The sequence below is a fragment of the Pleurodeles waltl genome, chromosome 7, assembly GCF_031143425.1.
Source record: "Pleurodeles waltl isolate 20211129_DDA chromosome 7, aPleWal1.hap1.20221129, whole genome shotgun sequence".
Taxonomy (NCBI): Eukaryota; Metazoa; Chordata; class Amphibia; order Caudata; family Salamandridae; genus Pleurodeles; species Pleurodeles waltl.
Window position 1 is genome coordinate 1,518,670,408 of NC_090446.1, and position 24,325 is coordinate 1,518,694,732.

Consider the following 24,325-nt stretch of genomic DNA (forward strand, 5'->3'; position numbering starts at 1 on the left):
CTACACTAGCGTAGGGGTCCATTTGTGGATCGCATTCCACTTTTTTAGTATATGGTTTGTGTTGCCCATAGGCCTATTGCATCCTATTGTGTTCTACAGTGTTTGCACTACTTTCTGACTGTTTTACTTACCTGATTTTGGTTTGTGTGTATATTTTGTGTATTTGACTTACCTCCTCAGGGAGTATATCCTCTGAGATATTTTTGGCACATTGTCACTTAAATTAAGTACCTTTATTGTTAGTAACTCTGAGTATTGTGTTTCTTATGATATTGTGTTATATGATATAAGTGGTATAGTAGGAGCTCTGCTTGTCTCCTAGTCCAGCCTAAGCTGTTCTGCTATAGCTACCTCTATCAGCCTAAGCTGCTAGAACACTTCTTATCTACTAATAAGGGATAACTGGTTACTGATAAGTTACTTAGGAGTTACCTGGCACCAGAGGATGGCAGCAATGACAAAGGAGTCACCTGGCAGCAGAGACTGTAAGCAATGACTGAGGAGTCACCTAGCAGCAGAGACTGTAAGCAATGACTGAGGAGTCACCTGGCAGCAGAGACTGTAAGCAATGACTGAGGAGTCACCTGGCAGCAGAGACTGTAAGCAATGACTGAGGAGTCACCTGGCAGCAGAGACTGTAAGCAATGACTGAGGAGTCACGTAGCAGCAGAGGCTGTAAGCAATGACTGAGGAGTCACCTGGCAGCAGAGACTGTAAGCAATGACTTAGGAAGCACCTGACATCAGAGACTGTAAGCAATGACTGAGGAGTCACCTAGCAGCAGAGACTGTAAGCAATGACTGAGGAGTCACCTGGCAGCAGAGACTGTAAGCAATGACTGAGGAGTCACCTAGCAGCAGAGGCTGTAAGCAATGACTGAGGAGTCACCTGGCAGCAGAGACTGTAAGCAATGACAAAGGAGTCACCTGGCAGCAGAGACTGTAAGCAATGACAAAGGAGTCACCTAGCAGCAGAGACTGTAAGCAATGACTGAGGAGTCACCTAGCAGCAGAGACTGTAAGCAATGACTGAGGAGTCACCTGGCAGCAGAGACTGTAAGCAATGACAAAGGAGTCACCTGGCAGCAGAGACTGTAAGCAATGACTGAGGAGTCACCTAGCAGCAGAGGCTGTAAGCAATGACTGAGGAGTCACCTGGCAGCAGAGACTGTAAGCAATGACAAAGGAGTCACCTGGCAGCAGAGACTGTAAGCAATGACAAAGGAGTCACCTAGCAGCAGAGACTGTAAGCAATGACTGAGGAGTCACCTGGCAGCAGAGACTGTAAGCAATGACAAAGGAGTCACCTGGCAGCAGAGACTGTAAGCAAAGACTGAGGAGTCACCTAGCAGCAGAGGCTGTAAGCAATGACTGAGGAGTCACCTGGCAGCAGAGACTGTAAGCAATGACTGAGGAGTCACCTGGCAGCGGAGACTGTAAGCAATGACTGAGGAGTCACCTGGCAGCAGAGACTGTAAGCAATGACTGAGGAGTCACCTAGCAGCAGAGGCTGTAAGCAATGACTGAGGAGTCACCTGGCAGCAGAGACTGTAAGCAATGACTGAGGAGTCACCTGGCAGCAGAGACTGTAAGCAATGACTGAGGAGTCACCTGGCAGCAGAGACTGTAAGCAATGACTTAGGAAGCACCTGACATCAGAGGGTGCAAGCAATGACTGGGGAGTCACCTGGCAGCAGAGGCTGTAAGCAATGACTCAGGAGTCACCTGGCATCAGAGGGTGCCAGCAATGACTGTGGAGTCACCTGGCAGCAGAGACTGTAAGCAATGACTCAGGAGTCACCTGGCATCAGAGGGTGCCAGCAATGACTGTGGAGTCACCTGGCAGCAGAGACTGTAAGCAATGACTGAGGAGTCACCTGGCAGCAGAGACAGTAAGCAATGACTGAGGAGTCACCTGGCAGCAGAGACTGTAAGCAATGACTGAGGAGTCACCTGGCAGCAGAGACTGTAAGCAATGACTGGGGAGTCACCTGGCAGCAGAGACTGTAAGCAATGACTGAGGAGTCACCTAGCAGCAGAGACTGTAAGCAATGACAGAGGAGTCACCTGGCAGCAGAGACTGTAAGCAATGACTGAGGAGTCACCTAGCAGCAGAGGCTGTAAGCAATGACTGAGGAGTCACCTGGCAGCAGAGACTGTAAGCAATGACAAAGGAGTCACCTGGCAGCAGAGACTGTAAGCAATGACAAAGGAGTCACCTAGCAGCAGAGACTGTAAGCAATGACTGAGGAGTCACCTGGCAGCAGAGACTGTAAGCAATGACAAAGGAGTCACCTGGCAGCAGAGACTGTAAGCAAAGACTGAGAAGTCACCTAGCAGCAGAGGCTGTAAGCAATGACTGAGGAGTCACCTGGCAGCAGAGACTGTAAGCAATGACTGAGGAGTCACCTGGCAGCAGAGACTGTAAGCAATGACTGAGGAGTCACCTGGCAGCAGAGACTGTAAGCAATGACTGAGGAGTCACCTAGCAGCAGAGGCTGTAAGCAATGACTGAGGAGTCACCTGGCAGCAGAGACTGTAAGCAATGACTGAGGAGTCACCTGGCAGCAGAGACTGTAAGCAATGACTGAGGAGTCACCTGGCAGCAGAGACTGTAAGCAATGACTGGGGAGTCACCTGGCAGCAGAGACTGTAAGCAATGACTTAGGAAGCACCTGACATCAGAGGGTGCAAGCAATGACTGGGGAGTCACCTGGCAGCAGAGACTGTAAGCAATGACTCAGGAGTCACCTGGCATCAGAGGGTGCCAGCAATGACTGGGGAGTCACCTGGCAGCAGAGACTGTAAGCAATGACTCAGGAGTCACCTGGCATCAGAGGGTGCCAGCAATGACTGGGGAGTCACCTGGCAGCAGAGACTGTAAGCAATGACTGAGGAGTCACCTGGCAGCAGAGACAGTAAGCAATGACTGAGGAGTCACCTGGCAGCAGAGACTGTAAGCAATGACTGAGGAGTCACCTGGCAGCAGAGACTGTAAGCAATGACTGAGGAGTCACCTGGCAGCAGAGACTGTAAGCAATGACTGGGGAGTCACCTGGCAGCAGAGACTGTAAGCAATGACTTAGGAAGCACCTGACATCAGAGGGTGCAAGCAATGACTGAGGAGTCACCTGGCATCAGAGGGTGCCAGCATTGACAAAGGGAGTAGCTGACAGCAGAGAGTGCAAGCAATGACTGAGGAGTCACCTGGCAGCGGAGACTGTAAGCAATGACTTAGGAAGCACCTGACATCAGAGGGTGCAAGCAATGACTCAGGAGTCACCTGGCATCAGAGGGTGCCAGCAATGACTGGGGAGTCGCCTGGCAGCAGAGACTGTAAGCAATGACTCAGGAGTCACCTGGCATCAGAGGGTGCCAGCAATGACTGGGGAGTCACCTGGCAGCAGAGACTGTAAGCAATGACTCAGGAGTCACCTGGCATCAGAGGGTGCAAGCAATGACTGAGGAGTCACCTAGCAGCAGAGGCTGTAAGCAATGACTGAGGAGTCACCTGGCAGCAGAGACTGTAAGCAATGACTGAGGAGTCACCTGGCAGCAGAGACTGTAAGCAATGACTGGGGAGTCACCTGGCAGCAGAGACTGTAAGCAATGACTGAGGAGTCACCTAGCAGCAGAGGCTGTAAGCAATGACTGAGGAGTCACCTGGCAGCAGAGACTGTAAGCAATGACTGAGGAGTCACCTGGCAGCACAGACTGTAAGCAATGACTGGGGAGTCACCTGGCAGCAGAAACTGTAAGCAATGACTTAGGAAGCACCTGACATCAGAGGGTGCAAGCAATGACTGAGGAGTCACCTGGCATCAGAGGGTGCCAGCATTGACAAAGGGAGTAGCTGACAGCAGAGAGTGCAAGCAATGACTTAGGAGTCACCTAGCACCAGAGACTGTAAGCAAGGACTAAGGAGTCAGCTGGCACCAGCGTGTGTAAGCAATGACTGAGGAGTCACCTGACACCACAGACTGTAAGCAACGACTGAGGAGTCACCTGGCACCAGAGGGTGTAAGTAATGACTGAGGAGTTGTAGGAGGCTGGCCTGGTTTGTAGTGGGTACCTATGATACTTACACCTTATACCAGGTCCAGTTATCCCTTATTAATGAAATGTAGGCAGTGTCTAGAATCCAGGCTCTCTAGGGATAGATGTAGCTGAGCAGTCAAGGCTTATCTAGGAGACATGCAAAGCTCATGCAATACCACTATGTCACACATGAGAGAAAATACTGTGTTACAAAAGTAAAGGTACGTTATTTTGGTGTCACAAATGCCAAAAATACCATAGACACTATACTCCCTTAGGAGGTAAGTACTACACAAAATAGATACACTAGTATGCAGAAAGAGGTGTAAAAACAGTTAGAAAACAGTGCAAATAGTGAAAATCACAATAGTTAGAAATGGGCCTGGGGGAACACAAATCATATACTAAGAATGTGGAATGCGAATGTCGTTTTCCCACCTTGGCAAGCGTAGAGTGTAGAGGGGCGCTGGGAGTATTAGAAAGCCCCAAAGGTAAGTACTAGAACCCACCCCAGAGCCCAGGAAAGCAGGAGTAAATCACAGTAACTTTCATAGAACACACAAGAACACGAGAAAGAAGATTATGCATGAACCAGAAGAGACTGCAAGACAGGATTCCTGGACCGGAAGACCTGTGGAAGAAAGGGACCAAGTCCAAAAGACACAGAAGAGTCCAGGGAGATCAGGAGCCCCTGCTAACCCGGATGAAGGTGCAAAATAAGAACCACCGGTGAAGAACAACAGTCAGTACTGCACCGAGAAGACAGATGCGGGTTCCTGGTTGGTGCAGATGATCCATGCCAGATGGAAGATTGCAATCTGGTTTGCTTCGCTGGATTTTGCCTACAGGCCTTGGCACATGTAAAGCTTGCAGTTAGCGGAAAATGGCACTGCCCGGGACCAGGAAGGACCAGGTGGACTCTACCCAGGAGAGGTAGTCAGAGGGGGCTCTTGGCAACTCGGAGAGCCCACAAAAGACCAGGCAGGATGCACAGAAGTCCCACAGCATGAGGACAAAGAAGATGCAAAAGGAGGCCCACTCAGCACTACAACAAAGGGTCCCACGCCGCCGGAGAACCACGCATGAAGCTGTCCGTCACAGGATAGAGTGCTGGAGGCCGGACTGCACGCTGCGCGAAGAACTTCAAAAGAAGGATGCCAACAAGCCTTGGTAACTGCAAAACATGGTTTGTACAGGGGTATTGTCTTGTATGGGAAGGCAAGCTCTTAACTCCACCAAAGTTGGGCAGTAGGACGTCAGGACCATCTGGAGCACTTCAGTTCACCACCCCTGATGCTGGATTCACGCACACATCAGGAGAGGGGACCCACGCCACCAGTCGTCGATGCAGAGAGGTGCCTGCTGAAGCAGGGGAGTGACTCCTTCACTCCAAGGGAGATTTCTTTGTTTTTCTGGCTTCTTGTAGGCTGAAGACAGGCTGTCCTCTGAGAATGCACAACCAAGAAACAGTTGCAGTTGCTGGCAGGAGCTGAAGATACAATGTTGCAGAAGTCGTCTTTGCTCTTTGTCGCAGTTTGTAGAGTTCCTGGAGGGTCCAGATGCAGTTTCTTCAGTGAGAAGGTGAAGTGAAGGTTGCAGAGGATTCCTGCTGGAGACTTGCAATCCGAATCTGAAGAACCACCCAAGAGAGAGACCCTAAATAGCCCTGAAAAGGGGATTGGTCAGCTACACAGGTAAGCACCTATTAGGGGAGGACTCCGATGTCACCTGCTGACACTGGCCACTTAGATGCTCCCAGAGTTCCCTGCCAATTTGGAATCCAAGATGACAAAACCCAGTGACCCTCTGGAGGAGCTCTGAGCACCCCCCTGGGGTGGTGATGGACAGGAGAGTGGTCACTCCCCTTTCCTTTGTCCAGTTTCGTGCCAGAGCAGGGACTGGGGGTCCCTGAACCAGCAAAGACTGGAATATGCAAGAGGGGGACCAAATGTACCCTTCTAAGCATTTCCAGTGGCTTGGGGAGGCTAACCCTCCCAATCCTGTAACACCTATTTCCAAAGTGAGAAGGTGCAACACACCTCCCCGAAAGGAAATCCTTTGTTCTGCCTTCCTGGGCTTGAGCTTCTCAAGCAACAGGAGGACAGAAACCTGTCTGAGAGGTGGCAGCAGCTGGGGCTGCCTGGAAAACCTCAGAAGGCTGTAATGGCAGTACTGGGGGTCCTCCCATAGTGCATGGAATCATACAACCAATGCTTGCAAATGCCTTGGGGTATGATTCCAAAATGTTTGATACCAAGCATGCCTATGTTCAGAGTTACCATTATGTAGCTGGGCATAGGTAGTGACCTATGTCCAGTATACGAGTAACATGGCGTCCCTGCACTCACGAAGTCCGGGAAAATGGTCCTGAAGGTCGTGGGAGCACCTCTGCTAGTGCAGGGGTGCCCTCACACACAGGTACTCTGCACCCTGCCCTCAGGGCTGGAGGGCCTGCTATAGGGGTGACTTATAAGTGACCTGGTGCAGTGTAAATGGTAGTGAAAGGGTGCATGCACATTTTCACACAGGCTGCTATGGCAGTCCTGTAGAAGCCTTTGCATGAGCTCCCTATGGGTGACAAAAGATATGCTGCAGCCCATAGGGATCCCGAGGAACCCCAATGCCCTCAGTACCTAGGTACCATATACTAGGGACTTATAAGGGGGCACCAGTATGCCAAATGTGGGTGAAATACTGCGTTATCAGTATGCAACAACAAAATGTAGAGGCGAGAGAGCATAAGCACTGGGGTCCTGGTTAGCAGGATCCCAGTGAACACAGTCAAGCACACTGACGACAGGCAGGAAACAGGGGTAACCATGGCAAAAAGCAGGTACTTTCCTACAGGAGTCACCTGGCACCAGAGAGTGTAAGGAATGACTAAGGGAGCACCAGACACCAGCTGGTGCAAGCAATGACTGAGGAGTCATCTGGCACCAGAGAGTTTAAGCAATGACTGAGGAAGCAGCTGGCACCAGAGGGTACCTGCAGTGACGGAGGAAGCACCTGGCACCACAGGGCACCAGCAATTACTTAGGCGTCACCTGGCACCAGAGGGCGCCAACAATGACTGTGGAGTCACCCGGCAGCAGTGGGTGTAAGCAATGACTGAGGAGTCACCTGGCACCAGGGGTATGGTGACCAGATGTTTTAAAACCCCAAATTGGGGCTTTTCACAAAAACAGAAGTAGGGCTACAATTTCACATCGACCTAGATACGCAGAATGACTTAAAAATACACTGCTTACTAACATAAAAAACACAGCTACAGAGGTACTAAGGGAAATAAGTTGGATACAACCTTTACATAGACTACTGTAGGAGCTAAATAAATTGGTTTCTCCAAAGGCTGTTACCTAATCCTGAACTAGAATGCATAAAAGCTCATTCAGCTGCCCCTCTCTAAAAACCGGGAGCAGTGCTGGATTCAGTGCCAGATTAAAAACAAGGACTGTCCTGGCAAATCCAGGACGCCTGGTCACCCTAATCAGATGGTGCCTGAAATGACTGAGAAAGCACCTGGCACCAGAGGGTGCCAGCAATGACTGAGGAAATGCCTCATACCAGAGGGCACCAGCAATGACTGCGGAGTCACCCGGCACCAAGCACGGGACACCAGAGGGCACTAGCAATTACTGAGACTACACTTGGCACTACAGAGCTCCAGCAATGACTGAGGAACCACCTGACTGAGGATTCACCTGTCATCAGAGGGTACCATCAATGGCTGAGGGGGGTCACCTGCCTGAGAAGTCACCTGGCACCAGAGGGTGCCAGCAATGACTGAGGAACCACCTGGCACCAGCACTGACTGAGGACTCACCCGGCATCAGAGGGTGCCATTAATGGCAGAAAACACCTCGTACCAGAGGCCACCAGCAATGACTGTGGAAGCACTTGCCACCACAGAGCTCCATCAATGACTGAGGAGTCACCTGCACCAGAAAGGAAAAGCAAGGACTGAGGAGTCACCTGGCACCAGAAACACAACAGCTGAGAGTCTATCTAGCTCCAGCATGCAACAACAATAGCTAAAAGATTGTTGGGCACTGGAAAGCATCAGCCATGTTTTGAGGACCCACTTGGCACCACAGGACACCAGCAACGGCTGAGGGGTCACTTGACACAAGATGGAACCATCTGCCAAACAAGGTCGTCTGCAATGACTGGGGTCATCTGATCTCTGACGACTATGGATTTTGGTCACATGAAAGTTCCATGAAGGGCAGGAGATCATCTCACACCAGAATGAGTCAGCAGAGGATTGGGAACCATCTGACATGCGCTGAGTCCACGTGACATTAGAGGGCACCAACAAGTGTCACAGCCCATCTAATCCCATTGGAGGCTCTGAGATTACGCAGGAGAAGACTGAGATGTCCAGCAAGGGGTTATGAATCCTATGACACCACAAGGGTCTCAACACTACACCTCAACACCTGACGTCTCATGGTACACCCCAGTGATGAATAAATGGAGAAGGAACCATATTTAAAGACAAACAACCTAGCACTGCCCAGACGTATGAGGCACACAGGGGTCCTGGATTGTCTCTGGATTATGAGAATAACAACACAGGGACTCCAGCAATGGCTTTTGGTGATAGCAATAGTTCAGGGACCACTTGACATTTCAATGGTCCATCAAGAACCTAGGGGTCATGTGATGTCACATGGGCCCAGTTAGTGCTTAAGGACCATATGAACATAACAATGGGCAGGAGGTCCTGGTACACCCCAGATGGTCAGCAGTTCCAAAGTCATTCATTTCCAGAGCTCCAAGGAGAGCAAGGACTAGGGATCACATCCTCTGCTCCAGTCCGCTACAATTGTTTTGTTCAAATAACTCTACACCCATGGATACAACTAGCTAAAGAACCTCTACCACACATTTTGATCACCATGGAGAAGCCAATAGGTTCAGACTGTTCCTCACCTTTCTGCCGGACCGAGCACCAGACCATGACGATGAGGATGCAGATAACGAGAAAGACAAGGATGGCGAGGATTCCTCCAATGATGGCGTAGGGCACGGATGACTGTGCCTCGATGATTGCACCAGGGTCTGGAGGAGTGGTGATGGTCAATGTGGGAGATTGAGAGAAGGTAGGCAAAGGATGTTGGCAATGGAACAGCAAGGAGATGGAGCAAAGTTTGACAGGCAAAGGAAGGTATTTAGAGAATGAGGCAAGCGGTCATGGAACAGAAGCATTATGGAAGGAATACAGAGGTTGTTTGAAGGATGAAGGTTTGATGTGGGGAAGAAAAACAAAAGTAGAAAAAGTAAGAGGCACAGAAGCTTTTCAATTTCCACAAAACATTTATTGTACTTGCCAACAATTAAAGGAAATATTTCTTCTGCTCCTAGCTCTAAACTGGTCTCTCTCACATTCCAGGGGGGAAATCTCCCTTACCTTCTTTTGCTTCTCAATAGCTGACAGCATGACCCTACCCCAATCTACACTACAAACCCTTCCAACATGTGAAGGTCAAAGTGCAATGTCAGTCACAAGGAGCCAACACTGACTCAAGATCTCCGTCATCTGTCTACAGACCCTAGAGCCTGAGCACATTTAGGACAGCACTTAGGGACCGCCAGTGGTCTTCTGCAGACCCCTGTATTTTTCCATCTCCCTCTATAGGTTCTAGCCCTTCCCCTATATGTATTTAACCATTGCTGTCTACTTCTCTCCATCTCCTTGTCCCCAGAATTCTATTTCACAACCTTAATCCATCAACTGATATTGCCTGTGTGCATCCTCACCTCCTCCATCACCGTCACCCCCTCTATTAAGTCATTGAGCTACAGTCTGTAAATAAGGTATCTCCATTCCTTCCCATGTCTACACCCTTCTTCCTCTGGGACTGACATCACTCTAAGGAGGAAACATCACATCACCAGAAGGAGACCATCTCAGACTGATATCACTCTAAGGGGGAAACGCCACCAGTAGGAGACTGTCCCTGACATCACTCTAGGGAGAAAATGTTGCTAGAAGGAGACCGTCTCTGAATGACATCACTCTAAAGAGGAAACGCCATCAGAAGGAGACCGTCTCTGAGTGACCTCACCCTGAGGAGCAAATTATCTCAAGCTGATATCACTCGAAGGAGAAAACATCCCCAGAAGGAGATGGTCTTCAAATGACATCACTCTAAAGAGGAAACTCTAAGTAATAGGATATGAAATGTCACTACAAGAAGAACCCAAACCAGGAAGATAAATTCAAAAGCTCTACGAGACTCTACTGAGCAGCCTCACCAATAATCACCACCACCACCATCACACCACCCAGAGAGACACCGGACAGCAGGAAAACTGATCATGCAAGGCTGAGAAAACTTGAAATCAGAGTCCCCAAGCTGCAAGGATTTGATAGAGATAAATTCACCAAAGCACCAAAGCCCAGGGTGAAGGTGCGAGCTCAATACCTGAACTGTGAGCAGGGGGGGGAACAAACGTGTAGTTGACACCTAGAAATGAGGGGCAAAAAAGCACATCAAAAAATAACAAAACAACACACATGGTTGTGCAACATAGGCACATACAGGAGGATGGGGTCTGAAGGTGTGTAAACCAAGACCAGAGAACACACTATGAACCACATGGTATTCACAAATGCAAATTCAATGAAACAAGCCATGAGTTGCTAGATTGGTAAGAAGCCTAGTAATACACGTACACATTAAATAGGGCAGATCATGAACCTAAGCCTATATGAAACCTGAGATTGAAGCTACTGTGCACTGAGAGCTGTCATGGCCTTGAAGCCAACCTTATATTGTACAGAGACCTGTCGTAGTTTCTGAAGGCTTCTAAAATACACAAAGAGCTCTTATCTTCCCTGGGATTGATTCTGTCTGGTACTGAGAGCTCTCCCAGCCCTGCAGTTGAACTTTTCTTACACTGAAAGCTGTATGTATGTATGTATGTATGTATGTATGTATGTATGTATGCATATACGTATGTATGTATCTAAATATATATGTATTTATGTATATATGTATGCATGTGTGTATGTGTGTATGTATACTTTAATGTGGTATTTTTATGTGCCAAATGTGGCAGACAAGCAGTGGAGTGCTGTATATGGTGAAAGACCAGCATAAAGGCAGCAGGTGATTAGAGAGGTAGGTGGTTCGTGGACCGTTAATGCATTGTGATTGTATTTTCTTTAAAGAGGTGCGTCTTCAACTCTTCCCTAAACTGGAACAGCATTGAGGCTGTCCTGATGGATACTGGGATTTTGTTTCAGGTCCTCCATGGAAAAGGCCTTCTCCCTTGTTTTTTTTCTCCTTTTTTACACTTCTCTGTCTGAAGGCTGTTGTGTCCTTGCTGTGAAGTATTAAGCACCAGAGGTGGTAAGCTTGCCAGCAAGATAAGCGGAAGGGCTGATCTTTGTAAATGATGCAGGCTGGCAAGGGGTGCCAATGGAGTTCCATTGGTGATATGGATGATGTGATTATAATCCTCCAGGCCCTGGATGAGACGTGCTGCTGCATGTTGGATGCCCACAGGGGCTGCCAGTGTGGAGTCTGGGAGTCCACGGAGCAGGGCATTACTACCATCCGGATGTGAGAGTATGCTGGCTTGAACAGCAGTTATGGACTCACTTTCTGGAAGAAATTGTTTCACTTTCTTTAGAGACGGTAGAGATGATACCAGGCAGTTTTTTGGGGGGGCAATGTCTTCCTTCAGGGTGAGGTAAGTGTCCAGGTTGAAGTCAAGTGACTTGGAATTCAGTGAAGTTTGTCTTCAAACCCATCAAGGTTCATGTCATTGCCAGGTTTGTACTCTTCTGATTTGTTTGTTATTGGAAATAATCATACTTCTGTCCTGTTTGGGTTGAGTTTCGGGTAGGTGCTGGACCTCCAGGTCTGGATGATGTGCAGGTAGTGTTTCAGATGTGGGATGTTTGAAGCAGAGGAGACGTTCAAGGAGAGTTCTGCATCATCGGCATATTGGTGAATATTGATGCTGTTATACGTGAGTAGAGCGCTAAGCGGCTCCATGTAGAGACTGAACATCGAAGGGGACGCTAGGGAACCCCGGGGACTCCACAGGTAATAGCGATATTTTGGGACCTGGAGGTCCCATGCAAACAAACTGGTATGAGTTAGAAAGACAGGAGGGGAACCAGTGAGGGGCATTGCCAGTGAATCACATTTGGGACTCCAGGTTGGATGTGAGGGTGTTATGGTTGATTATGTCAAAGGCAGGTGCGAGGTGTAGCAATATTAGGAGGCAATAGACCGTGATCTACGCTTTATGAGGTAGCCGTCTCTGTGCTACAGCATGAGCTGAAGTAAGACTGGTGTTTGTGCAGGAGATGGGTAGCGTGAATGTGATCTTATAGTTGAAGATAAACAGCTTCTTCAGTGATCTTGCCAATGAAGGGTAAGTGAGGGAGGGGCCGTAGTGGGTGAGACCATCAGAGTCTGGTGGACATTCCTTTAGTACTGTCAGGACCTTGACTGTCTTGAGAGGTTTCGTGAAGACGGCGTGAGTGAGGGGCACATTGGCAATGGTGAGTAGGGGTGAGATAGTGTCCCTAAAGAGAGCTTTGACGACGGATGAGGGTAAGAAATTATCTCTATAAGAAAAGTTATCAAAGGCCCTGAAGGTCAGCCTATTGTACACTATGACTTACCCATGAAACTGGAACTATCTTGCTCATGAAGCTACCATAGTACCTGAAGTTGAGCCTGACATGCCGCAAGGCCTTTCTTAGTTCCTAGACTTGAGTCTATTGTGCACTAGTAGCTATCCTAGTCCTCAAAGATGATTCTATCTTATACTCGACCTAAAGTTGAGCCTACCAGGTCCCTGAAGCTCAGCCTATCCTGCACTGAACCATTGAATCATTGTACCTGAAAGTGAGCCTCTTATGCTCTGAATCACAGAGAGTTATTTTAGGCCTTGAAGTTATGCCTAGGAGGTGTCATAGTCACAGAGGGTAATCATATCCTACAGCTGACTATCACGGTCCGTATAGTGCAGCCTTTCAAGCATTAGGAACTGTAGTGTAGTTATACATTTAACACACAGGACTACTCCCGTCCAGAATGGCAGACGTGTTTTAGTACTCTTTCTGCTTTCCGTTGAATAGGAGTAATGGAATGAGGGGTAAGAACATGATTAAGGCCATCTTACCATAGACCACCAGCACATACTGGTCGGAGGCACGCCCATGCTTATTGGCCACTTCGCAGACGTAGGTGCCGTTGTCCATCATGTTGAGGGATGGGATGGTCAGGAGCTCCCCGTACACTTCGGCGCGCTCTGGCATCGAGTCATTCATGCGGCTCCATTGGATCTCCATAGGCCTAGGAGAAGAGAGACGGCAAGAGAGGTTAATAGATGAACCCACAATCTAAGGTCAGTGCTTCCAACCAGCATGACTAGGAGACTCTGGGTATGACCCCATGCACATCACTTACTTATTCCAGCCAAATCACTTCATCTCATCCCATGAAGTATTTAATTTTAAGTACAATCATATCAAGGGGATGAGTATACCTGAGTACCTTGAGTTCAAACTTAAAATTTATAGATGTAAAAAACACTCACTGGAATGCGAGGTACAGCCATCGATGGGCTCAAATCAAAAAGGCAGTAGGAGAGGAATAGCAGAAGACTGTCCCCACCCACAGTCTGAAGGGACGGGGTGCAAAGCCTCCGGGCTGCCCCTCAGAATGATTAGCCTCTTGGAAGATCACACTAGAATCACAATACTTGTTCGTCCACACAGCTGGTCACCTTGAACTGTGATGTTAATCCTCTACAGGGATCTTGTTGGTACTCTACACGCAGACAACGGCAGCAAGATTCACCAATATGACAACACACACTCTTCTTGAAAGTCTCCTCTGCTTCCGACATCCAACACCTCAAACACTGCCTGCACATCCTCCAGACATGGATCTCCAAGTGCTTACATGATGCTCAACCAAGACAGAGCTCCTATTATATGCCAAAAACAACAAACAATAATTTTAAAAGGCCATCCAGACAAAAATGTCTCAGAACACTTCAACACCCCTGAGAATGTCATCAGACAGAGCAATGGTCTAGTCTAGAATGCTTCTTGCTGGTGATTGTCATCGATACAAGTCTAAGAGAAGAAAACTGTTCCTCTCCCTAGACGTCTCCTTCAAGGAAGAGTGCCTGGCACAAAGTGATCACTTAGAGTCATGTCTGCCGGGAGAAGCAATGGTGAGACAACACCATACCCTCCCTCCCCTAGCTGCATGCCTGCCTGCATTTATCTGCTCTTTTAGCTTGGCCATGCTACAGAAAACTGATTTTAGCCTTGAGTAAAGATCAATCAGGAATTTGTAAAGCGCACTACTCACCCATGAGGGTCTAAGGTGCTATGGGGGGGAGGGCGGGGCACTGCTCGAGCAGCCAGGTCTTGAGGAGTCTCCTGAATGTAAGGAGGTCCTTGGTCTGACGCAGGTGGGTGGGAAGAGTGTTCCACGTCTTGGTAGCGAGGTGCAAGAATGAGCTGCTGCCGGTTGTAGCTCTGCAGATGCATGAGATGGTTGCGAGGGTGAGGTCAGCGGAGCAGAGCTGTTGGGTTGGGGTGTAGAAGGAGAGCCGTCTGTTGTATTCTGGTCCGGTGTTGTCCAGTGCCTTGTGAGGAGTTTGAAGGTGATTCTCTTGTTGACTCGGAGCCAGTGCAGGTCTCTCAGGTGGCTTGTGATGTGGCAGTGGCAGGGGATGTCCAGGATGAGGTGTTCTGGGTGCGTTGCAGCCTCTTCTGGAGTTTGTCCGTGGTTCCTGCGTAGAGGGCATTGCTGTAGTCCAGTTTACTGCTTACGAGGGCTTGGGTGACTGTTCTTCTGGCTTCCTTGGGGATCCATTTGTAGATCTTTCGGGGCATGGAGAGGGTGTTGAAGCAGGAGGAGATGGCGTTGACTTGCTGGGCCATGGATGGTGAGGAGGCCTGGAGGAATCCTAGGTTGCGTGCATGGTTGGTGGGGGTCAGAGCAGATCCGAGAGTGGCAAGATACGTTCTTTTATTGCGCTCCATCGAAGTTATTCAGATACACTACACCGGGTACAATGTTGTACATTTGGCAATTAGTGATATTTATTCTCTAAAAATACAGTAGGTAGAGCAGGGGACAATGCTTCACCTTTGCCAATAAATGACATTCAATTCCTCAAAAGTACACTGACGTCATTGTTGGCTTGATGTCCTCAGGCTGGGTCCCGCCACTCTGGAACTCTGTGCCAACTTACATATTGGCCAACAGAAGACCATCTTTAGGAAAAAATCAAAACTTTCAGATGTTATTGTACTTCTGCTACAGATCACATCTGCAAAGGGTTCCTTTCAAGCTCCCTATGCACACAGATGTCCAATTACAATTTATTTTATTTTCCTTCTCTTGTGGTTTGGCTCACTCTTTATATCAGAATCTAAGGAGGGTGCTGGGTAGAAAACCTGGCAAAGATATTGAGAAGCGCAGAGGTAAAGAAAGGAACCCCTTGCTACACCTCAGTCAGAAGAGGAAATGTGAACTGAGAGAAGGGAGGAGAGAGGAAAAGAGAGAGAAACGAGAGTAAAGCGAGAGAGAGGGAGAGAGAGAGAGAGTGTGAGCAGGAGAGAGAGAGGAAAGTGGAGGAAGAGCGTGACAGGAAGAGGTAAACAGAGAAAGGTGGAGAGAGGAAGAGAATGAGGGAGAGAAAGGAGAAATGTGAGAGAATCAACTAACGCTTGCTAACAATCAGAAGAAAAGGTAAAAGTAGAGGAAAAAGAAGGGGAGAAGAATAGATGAACAATGAGGCATATACTACAGTCCGAGGGTAGTGTAGACTGCGAAGAGCTGTGGAGCAATATCACCGACCTGGTCAGTGAACTGCTCTGCCTCCCGTAGCTCCACCAGCAAGTAGAGCCCTCGTTCCTCTGAACTCCTGACCTCTGTTAGGAGTTCGAGGCCCTCCTCCACCCGCAGGTTTCTGCCTGCGCCTCATCCGTGGTGTCTAGTGGGAGAGCTCTGCTCTTCTGCTAGACTTCCCTCTGCCTCTCTTCTCCTTTTTCTTACTTTGCCTCTGTTTCACTCTTTGTGGGCTTTTCCTTCCGTGTTCTGTCCCTTTTGTGTTCCTTTTGTCTTTTGCTTTCTGCGTTTCACTCTTTCCTCTCCGTTTCTTTCACTCCAATTTCTCTCTCACTCTTGCTCTCCGCCCTCTTTCTCTCCCCCACCGTTACTGCCCCTGCAGCTCCGCCCCTCCTCTCTCTCGCGCTGCATTTCCGCTGCTGCTGACCCAGGTCCCACCCCCTGTTTTCGCGCTGTTTTACACCCCCGCTCCCGCCTCCCATCTGTCCTCTTCCCCCCTCCCTACTTAATGACGCCCGCTGCACGGTAGGACGAGCAATATCACTGACCTAGTCAATGAACTGCTCTGCCTCCCATAGCTCCTCCAGTAAGTAGAGCTCTCGTTCCTCTGAACTCCTGACCTCTGAACTCCTGACCTCTGTCAGGAGTTCGAGGCCCTCCTCCACCCGCAGGCTTCTGCCTGCGCCTCATCCCTGGTGTCTAGTGGGAGAGCTCTGCTCCTCTACTAGGCTGGCCTCTGCCTTTTCCTACTTTGCCTCTGTTTCACTCTTTGTGTGCTTTTCCTTCTGTGTTCTGTACCTTTTGTGTTACTTTTGTCTTCCCTATCTGCGTTTCAATCTCTCCTCCCTGTTTCTTTCATTCAGCTCTCTCTCTCTCACTCTCCTTCTCTCTCCCCCACTGCTGCTGCCCCTGCGGCCCCACCCCCCTCCTCTCTCTCGTGCTGCATTCCCGCTGCTGCTGTCCCCGCGGCCCGCCCCCTTTTTTGCGCTGTTTTCCGCCCGTGCCTCCCAGCTGTCATCTCCTCCCCCATTCCTTACTTAATGGCGTCCGTTGTGCGGTCGCACTGCTGGCACACCAAAAGCGTGCCTAAGGCAAGCCCGTCTGCGCCCATCCATGCCTGGACGCCCAGCACCGGAACCCCTGGTTTTTGCTCCCACCACTGCCGCGACGCACGGCGCCGCTACAATGCCATCACCCTCCATGTGCTCAATGCCGGCCGCTCATCCACCTGCCACCAGACCACCCTGTGGCTCACCCGCAGGCCCTTCTCCTGCCGGAACTGCCCCTTCACCAGCCTCCATGCCAGCGACCTGCCCGCCAATGCAGGATGCAACCATCTTGGATGCATCCTACTCAACACCCGCTCCATCCACAAACATGCCATTGAACTCTGGAACCTACTCGACTTAGCCTCCCCAGACGTCGCCTACCTGACCGAGACCTGGAGGAACCCCTCCTCAGCGCCCGACATCGCCATAGCCATCCCGGCCGGCTACAAGATCACCCGTAGGGACTGCACCAGTAGACCAGGAGGAGGCATCGCCATTATCCACAAGAATACCCTCAGAATCACGACCAGCACTGATGACACGCTCAGCGCGGCCGAACACCTGCACTTCCAGATCCACACCGATCCAAACACCACCCTCAGAGGGACCCTCGTCTACAGAACCCCCGGACCCTGACAGCAATTCAGCGACTCCATCACCGACGTCGTCGCATCCACAGACTACATATTCCTTGGGGACCTGAACTTCCACGTCGAGAAACCAACGACAAAAAATCCGCCACCCTGCTCGACAACCTTGCCATCCTCGAACTCAAGCAGCTCATCACAGCACCCACCCAGTCCGCAGGACACATGCTCAACCCCATCTTCTCCACCGCAAACATGTCTCCTTCAGCCACACCACCGAACTCTACTGGACCAACCACCGCTGCATCCACTTCACCTTTGAGAAACCCACAACGCAGATGGAACAAGGTTACCGAAGACCAGCTGATCATCACCCTCTCCCGGAACCAACCTATCGACACCACCGACACCAACACAGCCGCCTGCAACCTCAGGCAATGAATCGACGACTGTGCCAACACTCTCGCTCCGATCAAGAAACCTTCAAACAGACGCACCGACAGAAAGGCCTTTTAGTTCACCGCCGACCTCCAAGAATCCAAGCAAACACGCCGAAGACTCGAGAAGAAGTGATGCCAAGAACAGATACCTGACAACCACACAGACTTCAAGAACGCCAACTGCAGACACCACAAACTCATCCGAACCACCAAAAGAACCTCCTTCAAAGAACGCATTGAAAAACACGCACACAGCTATAAGGAGCTCTTCAACATTATGAAGGAACTTTTCAACCCTGGTTCCAACCTCCACGACATCCCGCCATCGCAAGAGCTCTGCAACTCCCTAGCCACCTTCTTCTACCACAAGATCACAGACATTCATGACAGCTTCAATACCCAGACCCCCCGTCAACCACCGACACCACAGACTCACCATCCCCCAGCCCCACCAACCTCCTGCTCTCCTGGACCCACGTCAACTACGACGACACCATCAAAATCATGAACAGCATCCACTCCGGCTCACCATCTGACCCCTGTCCTCACCACATCTTCAACAAAGCGAGCTCCATCATCGCACCCCCAACCCTGGAAGATCATCAACAGCTCCTTCCCGGAAAGCTGGAAACACGCCTAGATCAACGCCCTCCTCAAGAAACCGAAGGCGGACCTCAAGAACCTCTGGCCCAACTTCCTGCTCCCATTCCTGGCAAAAGTCATAGAGAAGATTGTCAACAAACAAGTGACCTGCTTCCTCGAGGAGAACAACACTCTGGAATCATCCCAATCCAGATTCCGCAGCAACCACAGCACCGAAACCCGCCCTCATCACCGCCACCGCCGACATCAGGACCCTACTTGACAGCAGCAAAACCAAGGCCCTCATCCTCCTGGACCTCTGAGCCACCTTCAAAATCGTCTGCCACCACACCCTACGCACACACTTCAACGACGCAGGGATCCGTGACAGAGCCCTGGACTGGATCACCTCCTTCCTCACCGGCAGAACCCAGAGAGTCCGCCTCTGTCCATTCACCTATGAAGCCACCAAGATAATCTGCGGCGTACCCCAGGGGTCGTCCCTCAGCCCGATCCTCTTTAATGTGTACATGGCTCCGCTCGCAAACATCGTCTGATCACCCGACCTCAACATCGTCTCATGTGCTAATGACACCCAGCTGATCCTCACCAAGGACCCCACCACCTCCAAAACCAACTTCCACGAAGGAATGAAGGCCATTGCCGAATGGATAAAGAACAGCTGCCTGAAACTGAACTCTGACGAGACTGAGGTCCTCATCCTCGACTCCACCCCCTCCGCCTGGGATGACTCCTGGTGGCCGGCCACACTGGGAACTACACCGTCACCCACGCAGCTTGGGGTTCATCCTGGACTCATCGCTATCAATGACCCAGCAAGTCAACGTCGTCTCTTCCTCCTGCTTCAACACCCTCTGCAGACTTCGGAAGATCTACAAATGGATCCCCACCGGAACCGGAAGGATGGTCACCCAAGCCCTCGAAAGCAGCAGACTTGATTTCGGCAACCCCCTCTATGCAGGATCCACAGCCAAGCTCCAGAAAAGACTGCAACGCATACAGAACACCGCCACACGCCTCATCCTGGACATCCCCTGCAACAGCCACATCACAGCCCAACTGAGAGACCTGCACTGGCTCCTCGACAACAAGAGAATCACGTTGAAGCTCCTCACCCATGCTCACAAAGCACCGCACAACACCGGAGCGGAATACCTCAACAGACGACTCTCCTTCTACACCCCAACCCTCCAGCTTCACTCCGCTGACCTTGCCACCGTTCCAAGCATCCACAGAATGACCGCCGGTGGCAGATCATTCTCCCACCTCGCCGCCAAGATGTGGAACACTCTTCCCATCCACCTGCGACAGACACAGGACCTGCTAACCTTCAGGAGACACCTCAAGACCTGGCTGTTCGAGCAGTAGCAGCACCCCTCCCCAGCGCGTTGAGACCCTCACAGGCGAGTAGTGCGCTTTACAAATGTTATGATTGATTGATATGACTAAATGATTGAAGAAAAGATGAGTGAGAGAAAAGAGATACAACAGAAAGGCCAAAAAGAAAGTGAGAAGAGAACGAGAATGAGAGAAGAAAAGTATTCTAGAGTAAAGTGAACACAAAGTGTGTGCTGTAGACTGAGCAACACAAGTAGAGAGACATCAGTGACTGAGGTAGGACAGAGGAAAACGTTCAATCAGGTAAGTAGAGAACTGACTTTATGCGAAGGATCACACACAAAGACCAGTCAGCGATCAAGCAGAAAGCAACTGACTAGAACATCATCTTTGAGCCAGGGCTCTGGAGGAGATGACAGAATAACATCCCAATGAAAATCCATTCTAGCCAAGTGTAGTATAAGACATGCCTTATTATATACCCCCTTCCCTTTCACAAAAAATAAAATACTCTATACCAAATAGACGATTGAGTCTTTCTACCAAACCATTGGACAATGGACTGAAGGAAGCTAATCTTAAACCGTTCACATCACGAAATGTCATTAAGTCACACATTTTTGTAGAAACCATTTGAGTATCAATATGTGTTCCAACAAATGTTGGTGCTCATTCGTATTCAAAAACATTACTCAAAAACTTGATAGTATTCTCAGTGCTTGCAGATTCCACAAAGGAATAATAAAACTATTTTGAGTAATAATCCACCAGAACAATCTTAATTTCATAGAACTAGATAGTAAATTGCAAGGCCCTGAAAAATCCATGACTAGTTTTTTTCCAGGGAACCTCTGATATAGACACAGGCTGTAACAGTTTCTCGCTTACTTTCCAGTGTTTCTCAGAAAGTAAGCATTCCTTCCACTGTTAATCATGCGCGATACTTGGGTATAGATTAATGGCCACCAGTTAAATGAAAAAGTGCCTTACATAGCTAAGTGGCCTTCATGAGCTGTGTGAATTAAAGGTTCTGTCACTTGATGGGGATGCAAATACATCATCGCCTAGATTGATTAACATTTCGTGTCATAGGTGCCCTACTTTTTCTACTTTTTTGGTGCGGCCACAACACAAAATGTATTTCGGATTTACAATGCCATGCAAAGACGGATTTGTGGCTTTACATAGCTTTGTAAAAAAATATTTTTAAAAGGAACACAACACAGGGCAGGCGACGTGCAGCACAAATTTGAAAAAGCAATACGCCTCTAAGAATATTTTTTGCACAGTAAGGGATCCCTTCCTGCATCTATTCTGACCACAACACAGGCACTCTCCTGTCGTGGCACAAGGATGCCTGCATTGAGGCTAGGCTGCCACAAGTGTGCAAATGCAGAGGGAGAGCAGAAGGGCACCATATTTTAGTAAGTATGGCGCATTTCTGCTCTCTCTCTTTCGTGCAACGCAGCACAGCAGGTTAATGAAACCAAGAAGCCACTCACAAAAATTAGGAGACCCTCTACAGTTGGATAACACACAAAAGATACTGGGCTCAAAAGGGCACGGCTGGGTAACAGCACCAAAGATCAAACTGGATTCACCAAGATGAACTTGGCAAAGGGTTTGTCAGAGAAAAAAACACATTTACAGCAATCAAGCAAACAGGTGAATGGCAAAGCTTATGTGTAGAAAGGGCAAAAAAAGTCTAGTCCATTGGTTCCCAACCTGTGGTCCGGAGGCCCCTGGGGGTCCGTGACTGCTTGGAAAATTAATTAATATTAATAGATTAGGTCCCCAGCTTTCAGTAATGACTCAGTAGGGGGTCTCCAGATTCCAATAATGATTCAGTGGGGGTCCCCGGGTGCCAATAATGATAAAGTGGGGGTCCACAGATGTCAAAAGGTTGGGAACCACTGCAAATTCCATATTCATCCGAGTCAGGATGCTGAAAATGTCAGAGAGCTGAGGAAACAGCCAAGGCCCGGCGTAGATATTTGCTGCATCTTCGGTCAACCAAAAAATCTACAGAGCAGTATTCAAGGCCCGCGTAATGCTAGACAGCCCCCTCTGAGGGAGACAGGAGGTGGCACCACCGCCGAGTATGACACCAGTGAGATGAGCTCTTCCAGCAGCGGGCTCTGCATCACTGCATCAGAAAACAACTGCAGATGGAGACAGGTGGGAGCTGGCAAGATTTCAGCATCACTAAAGAAAACACAGTCCTGGCTTAGGAGATAAAGTCACAGCTTAACAGCACAGCTGAAGACTGGCACACCCGAAGATGAAGTTCTGCTACATGAGAAGAAGAACGCCAGTGAAGGCCTGGCTGGATGCGACAGAGCACCTCAATTAGAGGTGGGCATGCATCGTACCCTATGGAGCAGCTTCATGGACCACCCAGGATAGAAAGGGGCATCTCTGTGGCTATCGGACTCAGAGGAACCACTCCCAGCAATAACAAGGGTAGCCACCAACTAACATGGTATGCCAGGGCATGGGCTCTGAGCACCTCTGTGCAAAACCTTGTTTCATGAGTAGTGCATAGAAGCAGAATTCGGCAGCCTTGATGCTACATGGGGGGTTTAATGGTCTACATAGTGCCAGTGCAAGCCAACAGCCGACATCACAAGTGTCCTCGTTGCAATTGTGGGCTTACCAAAAACGCACAGGAGATTGTAGCACACATTGCTTACCACTGGTTGGTTTTACTGTTGCTCTCATTTGCTTGCTTCTTATTTGTGTCCCAGCTTGTCAAATTTGTGTTTGTCTCTCCCATGAAGCAGATGCTCTTTACTGCTACTTTGAATGACTGGCTTCTGTGCTTCCACTGCTTGGTTTTAGGAAATTACTTTTTTCTTTTCGTTTAAGCACTCCACAAGAGTGCATGTGTTTTCTAGCTGTCTCGATGATGTGCTTTTCTCTCTCTCACACTCTACGTTTCTGTCGCTCACCCGGTTGCGCTCTCTTGCCTCTGTGTGTTTCTCCTACCTCACCCCCATCGTCCATGCTTCTCCCTTTTGGCTCTTTTGCTTCTGTCCCTACCTGCCTGCCATATTGTTTTTTCCCCATCCCCTCCTTTAACATATTCCTGCAACACAGTCATCCTTTTTAATTTTTGTAACCACATATTTGCTGTATTTTAAAACAGTTGTCTCACACTCTCTTTTTCTATTTACAGATCCATCTTTGATCAGCAAATAAAAAGAAAACAAAATTCCCACGTCATTTTGTAGGTGCACACATGCATGTTAAATGAATGAGTGCACCTTACAAATGACAGGGCGGCCATACTACCATACTTTCCTTTTTGATAACAGCCATGCTGCACAGGACCCACAATGTTTTACAGCGCTGACGTTGCCAATGCTTGTTGCAACAAGACTGAAAATAAAAAATATTTGATAGTAGTGACTGCAGAGTCCTAGACAGCAAGATAAATCCCCGATGGGGCAGACAATCACTGCAGTTGGAACTGAGGGAGGATAGCACATCACTCAGAGGGGACCATCAGTGCATTCCTCACTGAGGGATGTAGGACATTTCTCAGATCCAGAGGGGACAATCCCTACCGTGCTCTACTGAGAGAGGAAGCACATCCTTTAGAGAAGGCAATTACTGAAGAACCCAGGTACAGGATCAGCACATCTCCCAGCGTGCAATCACTCGTGGGAGTGAGATCATCACTCAGAGGGAAGAATCACTGAAGCTCTCCCTGAGGTGGAATAGCACATCACTTGGAGGGCAGACAGTCACTACAGTCACCCAAAGGGGCAATAGCACATCACTCAGAGAGATCAATCACTGAAACCCTCCTTGAGGGGGACTAGCACATCACTCAGAGAGATCAATCACTGAAACCCTCCTTGAGGGGGACTAGCACATCACTCAGAGGAAACAATCACTGAAGCCTTCCCTGAGGGGGGAAAAACATCACTGAGAGGGAACAATCAGTGCAGCTCTCCCTGAGGGCAAGTGGCACATTAGTTAGAGAAAATGATCACTGAAGCCCTCCTTGAGAAGAAAGAGCATATCAGTCAGAAGGAACAATCATCGAAGTCCACACTTAGGGCCAGATGTAGCAAAGGGTTTTTCCCATTCTGTGTCAATGGGAAAATGTGTTCGTACATATGGCCCTTAGGGAGGATAGCACATCATTCAGAGGGAACAATCGCAGAATCCCTCCTTGAGGGGGAATAGCACATCATTCAGAGTGAACAACCACTGAAGCCCTCTCTGAGGGGAAAAGTACATCATGCAGTGGGAACAACCACTGAAGCCCTCTCTGAGGGGAAAAGTACATCATGCAGTGGGAACAATCACTGAAGCTGTCTCTGAGGGGGAATAGCCCATCACTCAGAATTAACAATCACTGAAGTCCACATTAAGGGGGGATAGCACATCATTTACAAGGAACAATCACTGAAG

General features: G+C 49.2%; 1 protein-coding gene across 2 annotated transcripts in view; it reads right to left on the bottom strand.

The window, feature by feature from the left end:
• Nucleotides 1-24,325, bottom strand: part of CADM4 (cell adhesion molecule 4) — a 905,868-nt gene that overhangs the window by 19,643 nt on the left and 861,900 nt on the right. The window contains exons 7-9 of one of the 2 annotated variants that reach the window (XM_069201341.1): nt 13,191-13,363; nt 10,469-10,510; nt 8,973-9,101 (exon numbers count right to left, since the gene is read on the bottom strand). In XM_069201341.1, the coding sequence (XP_069057442.1) occupies nt 8,973-9,101; nt 10,469-10,510; nt 13,191-13,363 (344 nt within the window). The remainder of the gene's footprint in view (nt 1-8,972; nt 9,102-10,468; nt 10,511-13,190; nt 13,364-24,325) is intronic. The other variant, XM_069201342.1, reaches the window with a different exon arrangement.